The sequence below is a fragment of the Acipenser ruthenus genome, chromosome 20 (assembly GCF_902713425.1).
Source record: "Acipenser ruthenus chromosome 20, fAciRut3.2 maternal haplotype, whole genome shotgun sequence".
NCBI lineage: Eukaryota > Metazoa > Chordata > Actinopteri > Acipenseriformes > Acipenseridae > Acipenser > Acipenser ruthenus.
Window position 1 is genome coordinate 31917812 of NC_081208.1, and position 23587 is coordinate 31941398.

Here is a 23587-nt window from a genome sequence, read left to right on the forward strand (position 1 = left end):
GTATCTTTACAATCGATGAAGAAGCTGCAGACCAGCGATAGTATCTTTACAATCGATGAAGAAGCTGCAGACCAGCGATAGTATCTTTACAATCGATGAAGAAGCTGCAGACCAGCGATAGTATCTTTACAATCGAAGAAGAAGCTGCAGACCAGCGATAGTATCTTTACAATCGATGAAGAAGCTGCAGACCAGCGATAGTATCTTTACAATCGATGAAGAAGCTGCAGACCAGCGATAGTATCTTTACAATCGATGAAGAAGCTGCAGACCAGCGATAGTATCTTTACAATCGATGAAGAAGCTGCAGACCAGCGATAGTATCTTTACAATCGATGAAGAAGCTGCAGACCAGCGATAGTAAAACTCACCTCACTTACGTATTATCAGTCATCCCAAGAGTCACTTCTTCAAAGCTCCCTGATTCAGCATGCGTTTCCCCATGACAAACACAGGATCTGGGTAAAGGACCCTCCCCAAAAATGCTCCCCCTTTTAATGTAGTCAGAAGCCAGAGGTAACAGGCCTTGCAATTTGTCTTCCGCCTTATAACCAGAATAATGCCATTACACCTTATAAGTGCTCGTGTAATGGAAATATGTGGCAAATGGGAGCCAGGACCATCATGCTTTATAACCTGTTCCACGCTATAAAGGGTCGCCTGATATATGGGGAGTATATTATGGATTCCGGACTGCTGTTGATTCCTATTCAATGACCTCTTGGTTGATGGGGGTGTCACCGTGACTAGTTCATTCTCCCCTGCTGGAGAAGGTCACTGCTGCAGAAGAAGTTGTTTTTTTTTTAGTTTTGTTTTTTTTAAATCCAGTGCTATTTCTGTAGCGTATCAGATCACATGGCTCCTAACAAAAACATACCATTCAGAGCACAGATTCTCAGTAGAAGCAGTCTGAGTTTAGGAATGCATCCTGGCCCGGTTTTTAGTCACGTAAGCCATGTGATAACCATCTCGCTTGTAAAGCTGAGATAAGGGCCTTCTGTTGTACAGCCAAACTCAGCACAGCAGACCCCCATTGAGGTGTGTAACATTATTACAATACCCACTGTCATCTGTAATCAGGCCATGTCACATGTTCTGATAATTGCTGCATGACGCATTAACATGGCCTTTTGTTTTTTGTTTTTTTAACTTAATCAGTGTAATTTAATAAAAAAATATATATATTTTTAAAAACTGTTGAAAACCGGGTCAGATATTTTTCCCAAGTACAGGGGGAGTGATAGAAAAGCAGCTTGCTTGCTTCTATTTGCTTTGAATGGAAGATATTGATGAAGCTGTTACCCTTTATCAGTAACAGAGTGTGTAAATACATTAACTAAATCTAATTTATTAACTGCATGTATGGGCATGGGAATGCAATGTCATGGGTTATTATAGATCACTGCCTCTCTGTTGTATTATAACCAGTTAAATGCTGCCGCCCCCTTGTAATATAACCCCAGTTAAATGCTGCTGCTCCCTTGTACTATAACCCCAGTTAAATGCTGCTGCTCCCTTGTAATATAACCCCAGTTAAATGCTGCCACCCCCTTGTAATATAACCCCAGTTAAATGCTGCTGCTCAAAAAGCTGTTGGAGGACCAGTTCTAAAATATCAACAGTTTCTTTTTGGGGGGAAAAAAAAAGCATTCTGGCCAAAATGTCTTGCAGTCATAAGGGTGCTTTATTGGTGCTAGGGCTATGTGCAGCTGAATCAAACAACATTAAAAATTATTTAAAAATAAAAGAAATAGCAATGAAGTCGATGGGTGTCTTGAGGCCATCCTAAAGCCACCCTGAGTTTTCACTGTGGACTACGCTTCAATCAGACCTGGCTTCAACATGCCACAATGGAAAGGGCCGGATGCATTTCCTTATCGGCTCTCTATCTGGCAGATCCCACCATTGCCTCTCTAGTAATTGTGCCACACAGTGTCTTCGGCACAGGCTGCACATGGCAGATCTCCAGAGGGCTTCTCTGTATCTTCTGTACTTTTGCCCTGATCAAAGGAAGCGCTCGCTTCTCACTTGTTCCTCTGATAAGCGATGAAAGATGTCAGTGAGTGTAATGAGAAGGGCCTGCAGCTTGCTCTGAAACCCTACTGTAACGGCAGGCTGGGGCGTGTCGTCGGGCCAGCTCCTCTTCCATGCAAGACGTTAAAGGAATCTGCATAAGAAAGCCTTTCTAATGACAAAGTCTATCTAGAGAAATTATTATTATTATTATTATTATTATTTTAATTAGCTTAATAAGATGTTGGTACAGCAGACAGTCTTGATGTTTTCTGACTTGTAATTGCTTTTCTTGATGCATTCCTGTGACTTGTATCTTCCACTGTGTTCAATACCCGCCTCTCTATCAGGGTGTCCCTCACAGGCAGGGGCTCCCTTCTCAAAATCATTGCATTGGAACATCACCGTTTTTTGGTGAGACATAAAATTCTACAGTGGTATTTTCCAGTAGGAGCACTTATCTGTGCCAGTTCAATCAATGGACTGCAGATGTGTTGTGCCGCATCACTGCTGAAATATGTGCTTTTGTTTTTTGGTTTTGTTTTAGTTGCCCAGCATTTAGGTTGCAGATATCCTTGTGTGGACACTATGAAGATCTTGCAGCAAACAAGTCTGACAAAAATGAGCACAGAGCTATGCGAGATGAACAGCCCCAGTCAGAATTCTAAGGTAAAACTAGAAGACAGTAAGTCAGACAAACGTTTCATTGAATGGCTTCTGCAGTGCACTGTAGAGTATCCATGGAACTTCTATTGCAGTCAGATTCGCTATTGCACCACCTCATTGGTCTGTTGCAGTTCATTACTATTGCAGTATTGCATCATGATTTTTCTGTTAGTTGAGTAATACCTCATAAATACTGCTGTATATGTGGTCAGGGTGGTCCTCTTTGCATGGTAGAATGACAGCAAGCCTCTGATGAGGCTCAGTCTCCAGTGCATTGCAGAGCTGTGCTTGAAGGCTTTAATGTGACCTCTGGGATTTGGCCCACGTGGTAAGCGTCTCAGTCCTCTCTATGTATTTATTTTTCTTTAAGCATGGAATTCATTCCAGTGATAATTGCTCATGTAGAAATGCAAAGAACTGCAGCGCTTATTGACTTTCTGGAATGATAATCCGCAATGCTATTCCCACACGGTTCACAGTCACAACACACAGTGCAGTGTCACTTCTGTTCATCTTGACAGTACGACACAGTGCAATGCAATGCAAAACGCATTTGAACTTTTTCAACCGCTGCTCCCTTTTTTTAAAATAACTCTTGTAAATGCATATTATAACCATTGGAAAAACAGGACAACTTCGCATTTACCGTTCACCAAGTATAACACATTGTGGGGACCAAATAAAACTAAGCTGTTGTGTTGTGCCACACCTCACCTGAGATTGTCGTGCATGGATGAAAGGCACTGTATATATATATATATATATATATATATATATATATATATATATATATATATATATATATATATAATCTACTTGCCACGGTAACTGCAGCTTTCCAGATCCTCTCAAAGAAGAAGAATCGTAGCATCTCTATTTAGGAAGCCTTTTCATTGGATCCTTTTCTGAATCTTTTTATTGTTTCTGTCATCAGCAATGCCATTATCTGTCCCAAAAACAAGGCGAGCTGATGCAGACTGCGAACCACGCTGCAGTGCAGAAAGAAAAGGAAAAAAACCCTGCTGTGCCGCTGTACCAATTGTAAGCACTATCTAAAGAAACTACAAAAGTGAAATCAGCAGGATGCTCCAGTATGCATGCATCCCAAAGCCTAGCCTGCTCAGCAGTGGGCCGTCTCTCAAGTCAGCGATCTTGGAGAAGCTCACGATATCAGGAGGGCAACTGTCGTCTTCATTAGTAACATGACACCAGAGATGCTGATTATTACCAGGAGGGGGCTTTAATCAGCCAAGATCATATGCTATTGAACTCGAGATAGAAGTGCAAGAGAGAATTGTTACTTTAGGAAGGATGCAGTTAAAAGTGAAGCAGAACAGTAAGTGGGATCTTATGATTACAACTACCCCCCCGCCCCCTCCCACCTCTGAAATTTCTCTTTCAAAAGCCACAGAGATTTTTTATATGAAACATCTGGATCATTCCTGCTTTGTGCACTCTGCCTTTCCTGTCTAATTATGTTTGATGTGGGGAACGGTGAAAATATGAGCTTAATTAGAAAAGCCATTGCAAAAACAGCCAGCGTTCAGGTAAAAAGTTCACCATCTGTTTTGCCGGTTCTGTGATCTAACCGAGCCTGGCTTTCCCGATTGTTTTGAGAAATATTCAACTTCATTAACAACGTGCCCATGGCCATTAGCGGGGAAAAAGTACCATTGACACAATCGTATACTATAAGAACAGCCCAGCGGCGGAGGCTGGGATCAAACCACGCGCACCACAAACGAGCAGCTTAACCACAATGCAAAAGAGCTTCCAACCATTAGCATTAAACAGGTGCCACCTACAGCACACAGACCGCAGTGGAGTCAAGCAAGAAGGTTCTAGAAACACTGGACTGAATCACTGAGTGCTGTGCAGCTGCCACCTCTTAAACAGAACCCCCATTATGCATCAGCACACCACAGCTTTCTGCTGGTGATTCATCCATGGGGAGGTGGGCTGGGTCAGTGTTTCCATGTTTCTACACCAGTTTACTGCTGCTTTTAGAATATTTCGTTCCAGAAAAAAACAAAAAAAATTACAAGCTATGGGTGTTTCCATTGCAGCATGCAAGCACCTGAACCCTGCTGATGCATGGAGACAATCAGCAGTGTGTGGAGTTTGGGAGCAGCAGTCTGTTAGTGGAAAGTTCTCCAGCAGAGTTGCTCCTGTTAGATGCTTGTTGGACATTCTACACCAAACTCTGAGTTCTCCTTTCATCTCCAGCTCTCTGCAGTGCTCGGCCTAAACTACATAGGCACCTTGCAGTTTGACATTTCTCCATTCATACTGTACCTTAACAGCACGCTGAGACATCAAAGAGGAACAGACGTCTTTGATGTTACAAAAGAAAGAACCCAGTGATTTACTTAAACCAATGTAACATTTTGCTTGATATTTTTTCGTACCCTTTAAAAAAGGTATATCTTTCTTTCTCAGTGAACTACAGCCAGTTTTCCTTTACTTTATCTATAAACAACTAAAAGCATTTTGTCCACTAATTGACTAGTCCAATTTTAGTCCCTTAGAGGCACCAAAAGAGCATTCATGTTTCCTTCTAAAAAAGAAAAGGTGAGGAAGGTAGCTTGATATATATATAGATATATATATATATATCATTTGAGAAATATAGTTAAACTTAGATCTATTTCTGTATCTGATGCTGAGAGGCTAATGCATGCCTTTGTTTCATCGAGAATCAACTATTGTAATGCACTTTTTTCTGGGATTCCAAAGTATTTGGTGTCTCGCTTGCAGCTTATTCAGAATGCTGCTCCAAGAATTGTAACTAAAACCAGAAAAGGTGAACATAGTACTCCTGTCTTGGCCTCCTTACACTGGCTTCCTGTGCAGGTTCACTATACCACAACCTGTTGACAAAGCAGGTTTTAAAGCAATCAAGGGTCGAACAAGCTTTCCTTATGAAACTTTAAAAGCGCATCCAGTGCAGTTTTCAATATTTCCCAGAGTAATTGTGAAAAGTGGAACACCACATCCAAAAGTACGGCAGGTCTGATATTTAACACTGTCAATTAGTTCCCTATTTAATGAACTTCACAATCATTGGAATTTTTTATTTTATTTTTTTCAAACATAAAAGACTACCGTACCAATTATCATTAATTCTTTTTTCTTCTTTTCCTTTCTTTGCTTCAAAACAGAAACTCACATATTCCAATAATTTACATTATCCTCTGAATCATCTTTGAAGTTCTAATATACAGTAAGAAAAAGGATCCACTTATCTGCACATAAAAAATGTTCAAAGCCTATAAATGCCCTGGAACAGATGTACATTACCATTGGATTTGCTTTTTCTCTTTGCTCTGGTATTGGTAATGGAGTTCAGCGTGTCCCTCTCATCCTTAGCATTTAGCATCTCCTCTCTGCACAAGCCTGCCCCCCACTGTGCCAATCCACACTTCAAAGCACTCTTCCTATCTGCTAGAAACAAAACACAAAGTGACAACATATGGCCCCTTTTCATTTCCCCACATTTAAGTTAATATCATAGCTTTTCTACTTTTGGCAACAACATGGGGTTTACCCCAATTCCTTCAAAGCACCGTGTCTCCCCCACACCCTATCCCTTCTGTGCCTGGCATTGCAATTCTTTGTATTTTATTTTATTTTTTGAACAGAAAACGCATTCAAAATTGCCTTTTTTCCTGTAGATCAAAAAGATTTAAATGAAGCAGCACCCGAGACGGCAGCAATGACGGAACAAGTTAGATAAATATCACATCTAGGAGCCTGGAAGCAGCTCTGCTGTTCAAACCGAGTATTTCAAACTGCATTTAGTTAAAGCCCTGTGCTCTCTGCAAGATAGCTGCTCAGCGCTGTCTCCATCAAACATAGTTTTAGATTTTGTGTAACCTAGCAACCGTCAAGGATTCCTGCGCTGGGAGATTTTTGTGTGTGTGTGTGTGTGTTTTCTTTACTTTTAGCCTTTATTTTACCAGGAAGAGACTCTTTGAGGCTAATTAAATGTTCCGCTCCTAACACAAGACCAGAAAGAAGAAACCCAAGTCTGAGCGAGTTCGTACAGTTTTGAGAACGTTCTTTTTTTTTTTTTTAGCTCTATTGTAAAAGCACAAGAATAAAGAGGAAGAAATACTATGGCTTATTACACAAGACCAACCCTAATGGGACAAGCAGGCCATCGCCTCTCGCAGTTGTTGGGACCAGCAAAGAGAAATTTTTCCTAGGGATATTATTAAGTAATAAAAAATGAGGCCAGGTCAAATGTCTCAATTTCTTTAACAAAAAACAAAAACCCAACCACACAATATTGTAATCATTAACAGCAATTGCTATGCTTCCATCTGTATTGTAAATCCAATGGTTAACCGTTGCGAGTGATTGAATCATTCATTTTCAAGGTGGGTGATCTTTTTATAGAGACAGATCTGTGGCACTCAAAAAGGAGTGCACAGTTCCCTTTGTGTACCAGGGCAGTGTGCGTTTCAATTGCCTGGAAAGAACAGCCACAAATTACTTGGGATTGATGTAAAAGGATTAAATTGGAGGCAGTAGGCAATTCACTGTATAAACAGCCGATGATATAAACATTCTTAGCACAGGGGCATTTAAAAGATCATCTCAAAAAGAAATACCAACCAGCAAAAAAGATTAAAGAGTGAATATAAGCAACGACTCCACCACCTCTCTGGTCTCCATCACAACAAAATACCACTGTCCACTGGGCACATATACGTACAGTGTATTTCACTTCTTTTGTAATGCAAAGTACTGGCTTAGTGATGGTCACCAGACTACTATATAGAGATTGCAACAGTTACCCTTGCCTGCCTCTAGTTGCATGTTCAACGACAAGAAATATTATTTCACGAAGGCTGTTTTAAGAAAACTTCAATCTAATTATTCTGAACCGTACAGTGAAAAGGGATTTGAACTGGTTTCTCTTCCTTGAACCAGTATCTTTATCTCGTAACCAGCAAGACCAGAATAAAGACGCACAGCCAGTTTCAAGCTGAAAACCAGAGCTGCCATTGGTGGGATGAGTAACAGTGTAAGACGAGGGCCCTGTAACCTTGTAACACCCATCTTAAATTAACACAGGGTACGTCTTTTCAGGTGTAGTACTGGGGTCAGGGACAATCTATCCATCAGCACTCAGCACTTAAAAAACCCAAAATTGAGAATTAAAATGACTTGTTATTTTCCTTCTGTAAATACATGGGAAGCGAGGTCATACAGATGGACTAGGTTTGGGAGGGGATCAGAAGAGATAGAGAGACGACATCAGGCACTCAACTTGTATTCAATAGACAGATAGATAGATATACTTTTTAAAAAACATTTATTTACTTAATAAAACATTCAAAACAACCTGTAAACATTTACATTACATTATTTAACAAAAATGTAAAACACACAAAAATCAATTTAAATATTTAAACATAGTTCTTCCGACTCATCCTCCACCTCACAAAGAGTTCCATTCACACGCCACAACATCTCAAAACTAAGCAAGTCGTGCACCACCTTATAAAATTTAAACTCAAAAGTTATACGAGTAACCACCAATATCCTGAACACTTCTACCAGGTCTTGATAAACATTTTTTTAACTTGGCTTTTCCTACTTTTTAAGATGGCCAATTTTGCCTGCTCTAGAATAAAATTGGCCAGCTGAATCAAATACTTTCTAATTTTTTGTATATTTGACACCAAAAATAAAAATATAGTCTTTGTAAATGATAAATTCAATTTTGAAAAAAGGTTGCTTAAAAAATTGAACAAGAGATCCAGCCTTTCACAATCCATATAGCAGTGAAAGACAGTCTCTCTCTCTCCTGGCAGAGGGGGCATTGATCAGTGCATGAACAGCCAAAATTGTATGTAAGAGTCTCCTTTGCAAATCCCCTGATCTTTTACAGAGGGGGGGGGGGGGGGGTTATATAAAAGTCCTCCAGGCTGGCTTATCCTCCTCTCCTGCCCCCAGGCTTTCCCTCCAGTGGGTATCTGGAAGTGCTTTAAGTAATTCCTGTTGTTTAACGTTCACACAAATTTCATACTTTTTTCCCCCTCTAATAAATTTAACTGGTGTTTACACAGATCCTTAACTTGTAAATGGTCTTTCTCTGGCCACTTCTCCAACTCGAAAAAAAACTGTGTGGGTGAGTCCATCTTTGTCAATCCTTGCATCCTGGACCTCACCAGAGCCCCCTGTACTTTTGCATCCAAAAGATCTGCTATTAACTGTTTCTTATGTCTTAATATGGGTTGGAGTCAAAAACAAATTTTTACCAGCTCTCCATTTTTTCCAAAAAAAAAACTAAAACATTTCTTGAAATGCGAGTCATCTTGCACCAACGTCTTCACTTCCAGTAATACGCCGAGAAGGAATCTCGCCCTCTATTTTACCACCCTCTGCCTCCTTTACTTTACTCACAACAGCAAAAGCTTTATTTATACTTTTTATTTCAGGCTCCACAGCTTTATTCATTTGGTTCCCCCCTACACGGCCCCACTGCCTCTCCATCTTTGATTTCAGCGCTCTCATTCTCTCGATCAACGTTCTGATTTTCCGCTCCAACGCCAGCACTACTCAGAGCACTTTACGTTTTGTTTTAAGCTCCACAGATTTAATATTATTTCGGTTCACCCCTGCACCAAACACCACCACTCGGCTCAGCTGCCTCCAAAAAGGAGACTACATGTTTTAACAATGCAGATTTACATACCAGCGGAATTCTTTTGGGGGCTGACACAATCTGCCCGTGATAACTCATTCACGATTAAATCATTTTTTAGAATCGTTTGATAGAATTCTTTTCTTTGCCAGTACCTCTAGCAGCGAAACGGCAACAAGGGAATCATTTATAACAATTCCGTTCTCAACAATTTTATTTACCAGAACAGTTTGACTCAAAAAAGCCACAAATGAACCATTCATTCTTGAAGCACTTTATGTTTTCTTATCCAACTATTTTGCCAATCGCTAAAAACACACTTCTCTAAAGAAACAAAGCTTTCTGTAATTACTTTGACTCCATGCTTTCGAGTCAGTCTCTCAAAGGGGAAAAACCCACCTGAACCAGCCATGCTGGCCGCAAAAAATGTTTAAACTTACCAAGATTACTTTAAACAAAGAAAATATTCACATAAACAAACAAACACAAAAAACGGAAAAAAAAAGAAACACCTACCGACTCACTCCACTCTCCCACCATGCACCATACTAGACAGACACACACAGTATATATATATATATATATTTTTGGCCACACTATACTCTACAGTAGGGGTGTCCACTCAAAGTCCTGGAGGGCCATTCATTCCACCCCAGGTTTAACAGGTAAAATGAAATAATGACCTACATCAGGACCTGGTTCATTGGCTCAATTAAACAATTTAGAACAGGGCTGGAGCACAGTGTAGTGAATTGTGCTGCCTGCACCACTGGGGCTTGAAGATGGAGAGGGACACAAAAACACGCTTCAGGAACTCGTTTCAACTTCAATCAAGGGGGTTTCTCATGGCACAGTCTTGCTATTAAATAAATACATAAAGCGTTTAAATCAAATCCATCTTAATACTGAAAATAGCAATCATGTAAAAAACAAAAGCAAGGTATGATGGTGTAAAACCTGACCTGTGCAACAATAATGATTCACACTATGCACTTGGAAGTTAGAAGTCAATAAATACTGTGCTGTAGATTCAGAAATGGCTGCTGATGAGGATGATGATGATGATATTGTATGCGAGTGGTAGTAGATTATAAGCAAGCAAGATTGTGTCTTGATGATCAGCCCATTTAATATATCTTATCCTGCTGTGTCTCATCTACTACAGGGAAGATGGGAGAGCAGTTCTGCTGTGTCGGTGTGCAACCCTGCACACCGTAAGTGAGTGTCTTAACCACTATACAAGAGAGTCGGGTTCACCTGCATTCGTGGTTTTAGAGTTTTTAACCTCATCGCATCTCACCAACGGGACAGAATGCGTACCGGCAGTGCATCACACAACACTGCCTCTTACACAAGTATACAATCTGCAGCAGACAGCACCTGTATATTAACAGAACAGTTCGATGGTTTAAGATAAAGAGCCCCGAGGTTCATTACTGCGCTGGGGTCCACACAACAAATCAGCTTGAATACAAGTCTTCTGCCAAACTGAACACATCTGTATTATTATTATTTTTTATTTACTGGTGTAGTTGTATAGCATCAGGATTACACATTTTGACTGCAGTACAAATCAAAGTCAAATAAATAGATGGTATTACAATAGTCTTCCACTTAGTGGCGCTGTGTGCTATACAATAAATAAAAAAGAAAACCACAAATCACAAGATTTGACCAATGGAACAATACATTAAAAAAAAAAAATAATAATAATAATAATCTTAAGGGGAAAGCTAGTTTAGCCATAACACTGAGCACTCAAAATAAACACATTTGGGCTCTGTCCGTTTTTGTTGGACAAACTCCTCGTGTCCTGCTGGGACAGGTCGAGCAGCTACAGTACAGTTTCTGTCTTTCTTAGTGGGACTCCATTTATAGGCACTGGAAAGTCAATTAGTTCATTCATTTTCCAAATATACATGACTACAGTCACTGCTATTAAATTCTTATATCTTAAAATAATTACACCAGTTATAAAAGAGAAACAAAATGTACCTGAGAGTGAATTTATACTTGCCAACAGTAACAAAGCCATCGTTGCATTCAATAAAGCCCTCCGTTCATTCACTAGTGCACCAGGCCCGTTTGATTGCTTATAATTCAGGGGTACTGTAAGTGGTCTTCGAAACAGCTTCACGTGATAAATGGAGTCAGAAAATAGATACAGTTTGGAGTGTTAAATAAAATGTAATAAAGCCCTAATAAAGTATGTATAAAGTATTTTGTAATGTGATACTTTGTACTGTGATATTTTTTAACAATTGTAAGTCGCCCTGTATAAGGGCGTCTGCTAAGAAATAAATAATAATAATAATAATAATAATAATAATAATAATAATAATAATATATTGTTGACAAGTACAGTTAGTGTTTCAATGATGTATAACGACACAACTAAAAATAAGAGAAAGGTTATGCAGTACAACACAACAAGGCTACATATACACATTGCAGAAGAGTAAAGCACATTACAATCCGTTAATGAAAATAAAACACATCTGAATAGAATACTCGAGGTAGCAGCTTTTTGTTTCTGAGTTTTTCTTCTTTTTCCCCTCATGAAAGTCCTGGAATTGCTCATGTTAGTCTGTATCAGGTATCTCACAAATGCCCGACTTCCTGAGGCAAACAAATCTTCAACAGCAACTGCACCAGGAAGTGCTTTTAATGGCTTCCCACAGCCCTCACAGGATTAGAGGGATGGGGAGGGGGGATCCCGCCGCCTCACAGGATTAGAGGGATGGGGAGGGGGGATCCCACCGCCTCACAGGATTAGAGGGATGGGGAGGGGGGATCCCGCCGCCTCACAGGATTAGAGGGATGGGGAGGGGGGATCCCGCCGCCTCACAGGATTAGAGGGATGGGGAGGGGGGATCCCACCACCTCACAGGATTAGAGAGGGGTGCAGGAAGGGGAGGGGAGGTCCAATAATCCGATCCAGTCCAGAGCCTGGTAAAGAGTTCCTTGCAGACCCTGATGCACAGAGCAGTGGCTGGAGGGTTCACCAGTTTGGATTAGCGGGTTCACCAGTTTGATTGACGGGTTCACCAGTTTGATTGACGGGTTCACCAGTTTGGATTGGTTTGTCTGTGCACAGTATTTGCAGCTGTCCTTGGAATCCCTTCATCGTTTTGCAAAGGTAGAGAAAGTGTAGTCTGGACCTTTAAAATTCTCTGTGCTTCAGTTCCATGCTACACCCAGGTAATCCGCTGCTGTACATGTGCAAAGCAAGAATATCGATGAACCGATCACGAACAACACCCCCGTCAAGCTCCTTTCCTTCATGTTGTTTTCCTGTGTGAAGCAGAGACGGGGCTGTGCCGGGGCTCAGGACTGGTAGAAGTGGTGGTAGTGGTGATGGTGCTCGTGATGGTGGTGGTGTTCATGTCTCTGGATCACCTTCCCTACATGGCCTTCATACAACACCAGGGCAGGCAGGTCCCGCACCTTCTCCTTCTCCAGCAGCGTCGTGGGAGGCTGGAAGGACTTGTACGGCTGTGCTGCCTCCTTCGCCCTCTGTTTGTGTCTCTTGTGGGTGTGCTGGGGCACGGGGAGGTGGGGCAGGTTCTGGCCAACATGTGCTGGATGGGAGGGCGCTGGGGGTGGGGCGCTCTGGCAGGTCAAGCCCTTGTTTCTTACAGCCCTTCCGCTCGGCTGAGAGGGGGCCACCACAGCGTATTTGCCCTGGATCTTGGGAGACCTCAGCAGGTGCCTGCCAGAGTCCTGCGAGCGCAGTCTCTGCTGGAGCTCCAGCCCCTTGGTGCCGGAGGCAGGGTCCAGCACCTGGGACCGCAGTCTCTGCTGGAGCTCCAGCCCCTTGGTGCCGGAGGCAGGGTCCAGCACCTGGGACCGCAGTCTCTGCTGGAGCTCCAGCCCCTTGGTGCCGGAGGCAGGGTCCAGCGTCTGGGAGCGCCGGGGGTGGGAGGAGGATGAGGAGGGAGTGTTTTCAGGCTCATGGGAGCGAGACCTGGTTTGGTTCACCACTCGAGACTGGTGCTCTGGTTTAGCAGGTTCAGGATTGGACCCTACGATAATAAATTAAAGATTAATAAATATTCGAAAAAGGACAAAATCGAGGCCTTTGTATTTGAGTGATCATTTATAAATGAAGTTAATTCAAGGAGGGTCTGTGTTATAAATATAATATGCAACGCCCTGTACAAGCCTCCATCACCAATCCGCTGCAATCAATATTTCGGTGTGTATCAAAGTGAGAAATATTAAAAAGGGTTTCAAGAGGAAGGCAGGGTGTGCTGTCCTCACCCGGTCCGAACGTCGACGTGTAGTTCTCAATGCCGGCCAGATCCAGGTAGTGGTTTCTCCTCTCCAGGTTCTCGTCGACGCAATGCCGATAGCAGCCATTCTGTTGGGCGTGGTCACTGTGGTGGCTCCTGCAAGGGAGAGTTAGCAGTACATCAACAGGGATGGAAACAAGGGTTCCATTGATTAGAGGGGTGGGGAAGGGGGATCCCGTCATGCTTTCGGAATGGGTTAAATTTGCTCTGCAATAGGAGTCTTATTTCCATCCCTGCATCAAGCACGTGTATTTACATGTTTTCAAACGACTGATTACCAATAAAAACACATTTCCGTCTTCAGATAATACGTGCAGATTTCTGGACTCGCAGACTAAATCTATGCAAGGAGGAATCATAGACAACACTTTTAAAACGTTGAAGCATCAGCTTCCCCTTCCCTGGAATTTTGACACTCCTGCTGCATGCTCACATCTGTCACACGGATCCACAAAAATCGACGGTTTGTCATTAAAAAAAAAAAAACTGCCTTTCATAAGCAGCTGTTGTCAACATGTAACGCAGCACAAAACTTGGTGGAACGGCACATGCTTGACATTCCTTTCCAGCACAGCCCTCCCCATAGCTGAGAGTGCAGCTGCACACATCGGAGGAAAGGCAGGCTGGTGTGCTTTTCTTTCTAAACAAGAACTGCATTCCTACACAGAACTGATAAAGACAGGAGCAGAGTCGCCTTCTGTAGGCCTATGATGTGCTTCACGGTCCTGCCTTACTGCTGTATTTTTCAACCACAGTTTTCATTCAGTTCTCTTTGTAATCTGATGTATTCAGTGTCTTCCAGATTTGCACTGGAAAACGGTGCAGAATAATAACAAATATTTAAGAGTTGCAAGCCCTGGTGTCGATACACTGTCGTGAGTTGAGATGTTGGGTTCTGTAGACCGATACGAGACTGCTGCCTACCTCTGGGGGGCCCGGGAGTTCTTGTCAGAACTTTTTGGCTCTTCAGTACATTTGCTTTCAGTTCTTGTAGTATCTGAATAAGGAACAGAGACAGAACAGTACAGTCTTGAAACAGCAGCTCAAAACAAGTCACAGCTTTCAATACCTCTGGTGTTCAGACTTCTTAAAACAGAGTGTTATTGGAGGGGTGAAGAGACAAGAGTATCCCCAGGTCTGGAGTGGCTTCAGAGGCAAGGGAATGTATTCCAAGTCCCTCCCTCACCCACCCCTCTACCCATCTACCCCTCACTCCCCCTACCCCTCACCCCTCACCCCTCACCCCTCACCACTCGCTCGCTCTACCCCTCACTGCTCTACCCCTCTACCTCTCTCCATACCTGCATGGTTCTGTGGCGTGTTTTTCCTCTTGTGCATGGAGTCTGGGGCCACAGTGAGCTTCATTCGCAGTGTTTTGCTGGTGCTGGGAGAGTGGTTTACAGAGGCATCGACTACCTCGTAGATTGTGTGCAGCAAACTGGTTATGTCCTGGGAGAAAGAAAACGCAACATTTCCTGTTACTCGTCTCACAAACCCACACATGCACAAGATCAGGTTTTTGTTTGTATCTGTTTTTGGATATCACTGGGTTTTGTACTGGCTGAGATGAACCGAGAGGTTTATAATAAGCTATCTGTATGTTGCTGAAGTGATTATCAAGAGATAACCACACAACAGACCAGTGAGTTTCTAAAGTTGCAGGTCATGATTTACCATGCAGAACTCTATACAGAGCGCTTTGCACAATTAACCTACCATGGAGCTTTTCTACAGAAAAAAATAAGACATCTAAAAGGACATTTAATAATTTAAAAATGGGAGAAAAACATGAAGTTTCTTAGATTTGACATCAAGTTTAATTAGTCTTACACAGTTTTACCTCTGAAGGTAATTACAGCCGTACTATTAGCTCTCCAAAGACTGTCACTGAAAGAAGTAGGTCCACAAAACAAGGCTGGAATCAAGGCGTTTTGCCCTATTAGTTGTGTCTTTCAACTGCTTTGGCCCACCACGCACACACACGCACGCACAAAACTCTTTTTCAAAATCAAACTTGTACGACGATTGCAGGTTCTGTCTGTGCAAATGTTCCTGTTAATTGAGAATTACTCTTCTGTGTATTGTCGTGTACTGTATTGATTCAATGTACTCACGGTGTATCTGCAATGAAACTTTACGCTTCCTGTAGAATTCCCACACATTCTACATGCCTTGCCTTTGTCTTTACATGCATTCCCTGGCTTTGCCACAATAACACACGGGTGTGTCTGCTGTAATCTGGGAGTCCACTGAAGACAATGCTGTTTAGGATTGGATTATTGAGCCCAAACCCTTACAACTTTTCTTTAACCATTTTATATAAAATAAAAGTAAAGATCTGCATCAGATTAAATGGAGCCAATTAATTCAGGTCCATTGCTTTACTACTACAAGTGGGTAGGCCAGGGACATACTGTAGCTTACCTTAAGGGTCAGTGGATGAGCTGCAATTGAACCCCAATGCCTCCTGACTCATTACACATTGCAAACACAACACAAGGAGTTCTGAACTACAGATAACGTCAACACAATCGGGCCCGCATTTGCGCTGGCTGTGTCGACTGAATGAATAACACATGAAAGGAACAGGGAAAGGTTCTTAAATTTAACAGAACCTGCAAATACTCAAGTTCAAAAGGTTTATTATGGCCCGTGTGAGAGTCCCCTAGCTATTACAAAATTTTTCTGAACCTTGTGATAAACTCAACCCTCCCACAGGCTGGGGGCTGATCCCTCACTGCCTCCCCTATGGTTAGCACCCTGCTCCGCCTCGCTAGCACCCTGGACACCCGCTACAATAATGAAGAAGCCTCGACGGGACAGCTTACCTCCCGGGTGACTTTCCCATTGTTATCAAAGTCGTACAGTGTGAAGGTCCACTCCTGCCTGTTATCTTCCTCTACCGACACATCACACTCGAGCTCCTGGGAACAACGCACAGTCAGAACAGGTTCCAGCACCCACAACAGCAAGGCAATGCCATGGGAGTGAGCAGCTCACAGTGCAGGACCGTCCTGGGACTGGAGATGGGTCCAACACTGAAGACTCACCCACTGCAAAGACTGTTACACTCCCATGGAATGAGCCGACAGCAGCACTCTATATCAAGATCAACCCAGAGACCAGATATTGATCCCATGTTCTATATATCCGAGTTACCTATGTAGGGAAGGAAATATGACTCCCATTGCATAGCAGTTTGATCCATTCCAGGTTTTACTATGAGTTTAAAAATACGACACCTCAGCTTGTTACCTATACACTGTGGCTGATCAAGCTCATAGTAAAACCTGGAATGGGTTAAAATGCTATGCAATAGGAGTCTTATTTCCATCCCTGCTACGGATGCTGACAGTAGAGCTCTACATTAGTTTTTTTTTTTTTTTATACAAAGGTTGTTTAAAAAGTAAAAGGAGTGAAGTAAGAGCCCTGCAACTCCCACAGAAGAGGGACAGAGAGATTTAAAATGAGATCAGAATATATTTCAATATCAAATGTGCCAACTTCAAACATGTTTATATGTGTGTGTGTGTGAGCGTGAGAATGAGGGGATTAGGTCTGGTTGGCATGGTGTTTTTCTCAAGTCAGCATTTGTTGAAGATCCTAATTTTTTTTTTTTAACCAATAGTCTGCTAGTCTTCAATTCATACACCTCATTCAAAACAAGAAAATCACCCGAGCCCTTGCTGGGACGTTCACTCCCACTTACTTCCAATTTGAGTTGTTTGCTGGAGCCGCTGTGTGCGTGGCTTTCCTTCCCCAGTTTCTTCTCATCATTGCAGCAGCTAGCCGTCTTCTCCGGGGGGAGGGCGACTGGAGACAGAGCAGGAAGAGAGTCTGTGAGAGGAGGGTTTACACAGTGCCAGAGAGTCTGTGAGAGGAGGGTTTTACACAGTGCTAGAGTCTGTGAGAGGGAGGGTTTACACAGTGCCAGAGTCTGTGAGAGGGAGGGTTTACACAGTGCTAGAGTCTGTGAGAGGAGGGTTTACACAGTGCCAGAGAGTCTGTGTGAGGAGGGTTTTACACAGTGCTAGAGTCTGTGAGAGGGAGGGTTTACACAGTGCCAGAGTCTGTGAGAGGGAGGGTTTACATAGTGCCAGAGAGTCTGTGAGAGGAGGGTTTACACAGTGCCAGAGAGTCTGTGAGAGGAGGGTTTACACAGTGCCAGAGAGTCTGTGAGAGGAGGGATTACACAGTGCCAGAGAGTCTGTGAGAGGAGGGTTTACACAGTGCCAGAGTCTGTGAGAGGGAGGGTTTACATAGTGCCAGAGAGTCTGTGAGAGGAGGGTTTACACAGTGCCAGAGAGTCTGTGAGAGGAGGGATTACACAGTGCCAGAGAGTCTGTGAGAGGAGGGTTTACACAGTGCCAGAGAGTCTGTGAGAGGAGGGTTTACACAGTGCCAGAGAGTCTGTGAGAGGAGGGTTTACACAGTGCCAGAGAGTCTGTGAGAGGAGGGTTTACACAGTGCCAGAGTGTCTGTGAGAGGAGGGTTTACACAGTGCCAGAGAGTCTGTGAGAGGAGGGTTTACACAGTGCCAGAGTCTGTGAGAGGAGGGTTTACACAGTGCCAGAGAGTCTGTGAGAGGAGGGTTTACACAATGCCAGAGTCTGTGAGAGGGAGGGTTTACACAGTGCCAGAGAGTCTGTGAGAGGAGGGTTTACACAATGCCAGAGTCTGTGAGAGGAGGGTTTACACAGTGCCAGAGAGTCTGTGAGAGAACGAAGACTTCCAGCAGCTGCACTGGGAGGACTGGGGTCCGGAAAGGAAACGAAGACCTCCAGCAGCTGCACTGGGAGGACTGGGGTCCGGAAAGGAAACGAAGACCTCCAGCAGCTGCACTGGGAGGACCTGGGCCTGGAAGGAATAGCATCTTTTGTTTCTGAAGTTTTGGGAAAAAAGAAATCACAGAACAATGCTGCAAGGTCAGAGCTCTGTAACCGAAATAACAAACCTTTTAAGGCTGCCGTTTAAAGAATAAACAGCAGCCAATTTGTTCATCCTCTAATTCAAGACTGTACATGCTTTTATCAAGTAGTGAGTTTAGATGTTAAATACTGACAGAGCTGGATCTTTTCGGAGGAGTTACAGAATTGGCTGGACCTCATAGGTAGCGGCTGGCTGATTAAATGCTTTACTTTACCATCTCTCCGCGGCGCACTTTGATGTTCTATTCTCAAACTCCAAAATGCCTTTTGGATGGAGATCAGACGGCTTTAAAACAGAATTACTAATTAAGCAGTTACATTTTAAACACTCTTTGTTGTGTTAGCCAAAAGGCCAAAAACAGCAGCTCTGTCTTTCCCCCCCTCGATAGATTAAAAAAAAAACAAAAAAAAAACACATATAATAATAATCTGTCCCCTCCGTAAGATAAAGTCTTAGGGAAATTTGTCGAGGCAAAAAACATGAAAACTGTCTGCGTTTTGACCAGTGGAGGCTTTCAAAGGAGACATTGTGCACAGGCAGCCTTCTGTGTGACAAGCTTTACTTTCTGAACATGGTTATCCAGCAAGTAATGAAACACTTCAAGAGCAATCTAGACCCTGAAAACACAATAATGCAACACTGCCGCCTATGAATTTTTTTAGTAATACCGACTGCTCTGGGATGACTAGTGTTAAAGCTTCCTGCGGGCTGTGAAAGTGTTCCTGCTTTCTGCATGGAGAGTTAGACGTGTTTCAGCTACAGAGCATTCGCTTGCCTGTTTATTCACATGTGACACCACCGAGCCTCAACAATTGAGTTCCTGGCTTAGTGCCGTCATTCAATAAAGTGTAGCGGCTGTATATGTAACTGAGTGTAAGCGCTTTGGAAAACAGCACAGACACTAATGTGCACGGTGCACATTTACTTTATCAGACTCAAAAGCAGAGCAGAGTCTTTCCCTCCCCAGACCGTTTGAAATTCTCTATGCAATTGGTTAAAAATTCACGTTTGTCCCCAAAAGCTTGTTTGATTCCCCCCCCCCCCCCCCCCCATCTGGGTATTGAAGTATTTAAATCTATGTATTATCAATTGATAAGAGCGTATTTCAAAGTTCTGTTTATCTGTTTCCAGGCATTAGAATTTTTTTTAAAAAGCAGCAAAAATGACCTGCAATGAAGCAGGATGCGGGACTCTGCAAACAGAGACGACCCTTTCATGAATCTGAACGGAAACCACAAGGGGGTCCAAACGAGCCCACGTTGGGCCTCCAGTCTGCCTTTTTATTAAAATCACATGTTTGCAGCATCACATCCTTTAACACTGCAGGGTCAGGATGAGCTCTGGTTGAAAGGGTTTACAATCTGGGATGAAAACTGAAATAGCACTCTCTGAAGACAGAGAGCAAGACTCCCAGTCCCTGGTCTCATGCTGAACGAGCACACCCAACACCTACTCGGAAACGGTCTTTGAAACCCGACCTCCCCACTTAGGAGAACCTTCCAGAGCTTCTGCAGGAGCCGGCCCTGTCCCCCAGGCGCAAGCAGCGAGTCACAATTTCCACTTTTCCAGCTCAGATGTGTTTAAGAACACCACATTTCAGAACAAGACAAAAAAAAAAGTCTGGTCTGGCTAACAAAGAGTTGCTGTACCGCTGCCTCTTGAAGTCTGTGGAATGGCACTCATTTTTTTAAAATTAGACAGTCAAACTGAACACACTCAATTCACCTGAAATCAAACCTATGAATTCAGGTAAAAGAGTCTCTGCTCCCCTTGCCCAGCCAGGCGAGCTGCAGCAGTTCTCAAACTAACAGACAGGGGGTTGAGTTTAACAAGCTTAACAAGCAGAGTGACTCTGCAGGCCTGATGAACTCCTGTTCTGTTCAGTACAGGCTTTGAAGATTCATTTTCTGAGACTATGGACCCCCTAGGCCTTGAATTGCCATTAAGACACTGGACTCAGGCACATGCCAGAGGAGCAGGGTCATCGCTGCAGCGCAGTATCACTCCCAGTTTCCTTCTCTTTCCAGCGCGAGCAGCGCTTTGTGATCAAACGTAATGAGAGCTGAGAGTCAGCCGTGGAAGTGTCTCTGCACGCTGTTTTCTCTGCTGCGTTATCTACAGGCTCTGAGAGGCAGATGAGAGGGATTTTTTTGTGAAGGCAGTAACAAGCACCCCAGGATCCGGACCCCCTGCCACTCGCTGCACAATTTCACACTCCGCAGTGCTTTTGTTTATTCCGTTTAGTTTCTTTTTGCTGCTTGCAGCTTCTCACTTTACTTTAACCCTGGCAGCTATTCCAGGGTTTCTTAACTATTCATTTCCTCTTTAGATGCTTCCTCACCAACTATGCTACCCAGCTCCTGGTCCAGGCCCTGGTACTCTCCCGCCTAGACTACTGCAACTCCCTCCTGGCTGGCCTCCCTGCGTCTGCCACCCGTCCGCTCCAGCTCATCCAGAACTCTGCTGCTCGCCTGGTGTTCTCTCTACCTCGCTTCGCCCACGCTACTCCACTACTCCGCTCGCTCCACTGGCTCCCGATCACCGCTCGCATCCAGTTCAAGACTCTTGTACTAGCCTACAGATGCCTTGATCAGACTGCACCCAGCTACCTCCAGACCCTCATCTCTCCCTACACCCCCACTCGACCTCTCCGCTCCGCCTGAACTAAAAGACTGGCTCTACCTCCGCTACGCTCCCCTGCCTCCCGAGCCCGCTCCTTCTCCACCCTTGCTCCGCAGTGGTGGAACGACCTTCCTACAGATGTCAGGACTGCCCAGTCCCTGACCACATTCCGGCGCCTCCTTAAGACTCACCTCTTCAAACAGCACCTGTAGAACTCCTCTGTTGTATCCTGGGACACTATCACCCTTCATTTAAATATGCTTTATTTTGCTCTTATCTGCCCCCTATTTTACTGCATTTAATCCTGTACCTCAGAATATTGTAATCTCCCAAGTGTTTAATCTGTAGTATTTTGTACTTAATCATATCCTGATGTAACTATCACTACTTAATCATATCCTGATGTAACTTTCACTATTATCTGCTGTATTATTGAATTGTGGTTTGTCACACTTGAGAATTATTGTATTTCTTGTTCTTATTGTATGACTTATATTGTAACACTTGAATGTATTTGTATTTGCTTGCGATTGTAAGTCGCCCTGGATAAGGGCGTCTGCTAAGAAATAAATAATAATAATAATAATAGATGCTGCAGCAGCTCAAACGACTGACTATTCCATTCCATCACCTGAATCAAACTGGGTTACACTGCCCCCCTCTCCCTATCACTTCCAGTTAACAAGGTTTTTGTTATGAGTTGATACCTATGTGTTGTTCATGGAAAGGGGAAGTTTAGATGCACACATTGCATGAAATAATTAGTGCGGACAGAATCCATGTGATCCTGTAAAACTGAAAAATCTCTTATTTCTAGCACAGGTTATTGGGGCCGCGTTTGCTAAGCCTGGAAGCACTGCTCGGGGGGAGTGGGGGCCCCACATAAACAATAAGACTGTCAAGCTGTCCTTGTCTGTGCTGCTGCCCAACTGGATGCTATAGCTCCTTCACTGCCAAATTACAGCGGCAAAGTAGGAACAATAAAACCACCTGAAGCACTTAAACAAAATAGTGCTGTTCAGACTTCCAATTAATCCATACTGGAAATGGCTGTATCGGGGCAACGGACACGCACACACAGACACACACACACACACACAGACACAGACACACACCTTCAGCGAGCTGGAGTGAAGCTCATATGGAACCGCCTGGCCGGCAGCACCAGCACATCGTCGATAATCTGATCACTACAAGTTAGCGCTTTAGATGTTGACTTTGTTCTTTTGCAGGGAGTTCAAAAGAGAAAAGAGAAACCCTGATGCAACCAGCGTCTTACTCCCCATACATCTGAATACAGAACTCAGCAGTCTCTTACTGCCGGACAAAGTCAAAGAATTTGAGAGGAAGGAGGCTAGAAGGAGTTAGAAAGGGTGTAAAGGGTTCAAGCTGACACATGCACACTACAATGCACCACAGCCACAACGTACCTTCTAGGTGATAGTGCTCATCACCCAGAGTCTCCAGGCACGCTTCTCCTGCGGGGTCCTGTGAAGAGAAGGAAGCAAGCATTAGTGAGGAAGGAAGAACGCTTTCTTGTTTCCAATTCCTTTTAAAATCAATTCCCAATTCCAATTCCAATTCAAAAGGAATGCCTTCAAAAGGAACTGGAATTGATGAAAACGGAATGGGAATTGGAATTGTGGGAATTGATTTTAAAACGGAACCGAAAAAAAAAAGTAATTGACCCCAGTCCTGGTTTCCTTTTACTTACAATTAAAAAAAAAAAAAGAACAAATTCTCTGCAGTTGATTTATTCTTGCCCTTATTTGGCTGTTCTCCACAAAATATTTCCTAACGGCCATTCAATTCCCATGTGGTTTTTAGCTTAAACCTGGCATACAACAAACCAAAACCCACATCAGCATGAACTGTTCTGTAACAAACACACAAAGTGAATAAACTCAATGTCTTTATGGACAATAAATACCTGGGAATATTTAGGACCGCTTCTCTAAGCATTGGACACAGGAATTAAAGACCAACTTGGAAAAGGTATGAATATCAATGCTATAATTTCGCTTCAATGAAAATGATAGCAACTGAATCTCAGCAACAAGCAGAACACATTGATAACACTGATACTCCCCACCCGATCCCACTCCTGTATCGCTATCCAGCGCGCTTTTAATAATTGCAGTGGGGATGTCTCTTGCACTACAAGAAAGCAGCAGTGCAATCACTAGAGAGCTTGTCACCTTGCAGTCCGGGATCTCACTGTGCTACATGCTAGGACCTTTTTGTTTTATTTGCAGTGCATGAAATATTGGCACAAAACACGGGTTCCTCGGCTCTGCATTTGGAAGGTATTTAAAAAATGGAACAAATAGAACTCCAAACACAAACAGCTGAGGCGTGATTGCAACCCTCTCCTCCACTCTCTCTCTCTCTCTCTCTCTCTCTC

General features: G+C 43.3%; 1 protein-coding gene across 2 annotated transcripts in view; it reads right to left on the reverse strand.

The window, feature by feature from the left end:
* Window positions 1–7985: 7985 nt before the first annotated feature.
* The window catches only part of LOC117425048 (protein naked cuticle homolog 1-like), a 32832-nt gene continuing 17230 nt past the window's right edge, over window positions 7986–23587 (reverse strand). The window contains exons 4-10 of one of the 2 annotated variants that reach the window (XM_034041701.3): window positions 22614–22671; window positions 17342–17445; window positions 16461–16556; window positions 14934–15081; window positions 14557–14629; window positions 13601–13728; window positions 7986–13362 (exon numbers count right to left, since the gene is read on the reverse strand). In XM_034041701.3, coding sequence (XP_033897592.3) covers window positions 12665–13362; window positions 13601–13728; window positions 14557–14629; window positions 14934–15081; window positions 16461–16556; window positions 17342–17445; window positions 22614–22671 — 1305 coding nt within the window. In that variant the 3' untranslated portion in view covers window positions 7986–12664. The remainder of the gene's footprint in view (window positions 13363–13600; window positions 13729–14556; window positions 14630–14933; window positions 15082–16460; window positions 16557–17341; window positions 17446–22613; window positions 22672–23587) is intronic. The other variant, XM_058993961.1, reaches the window with a different exon arrangement.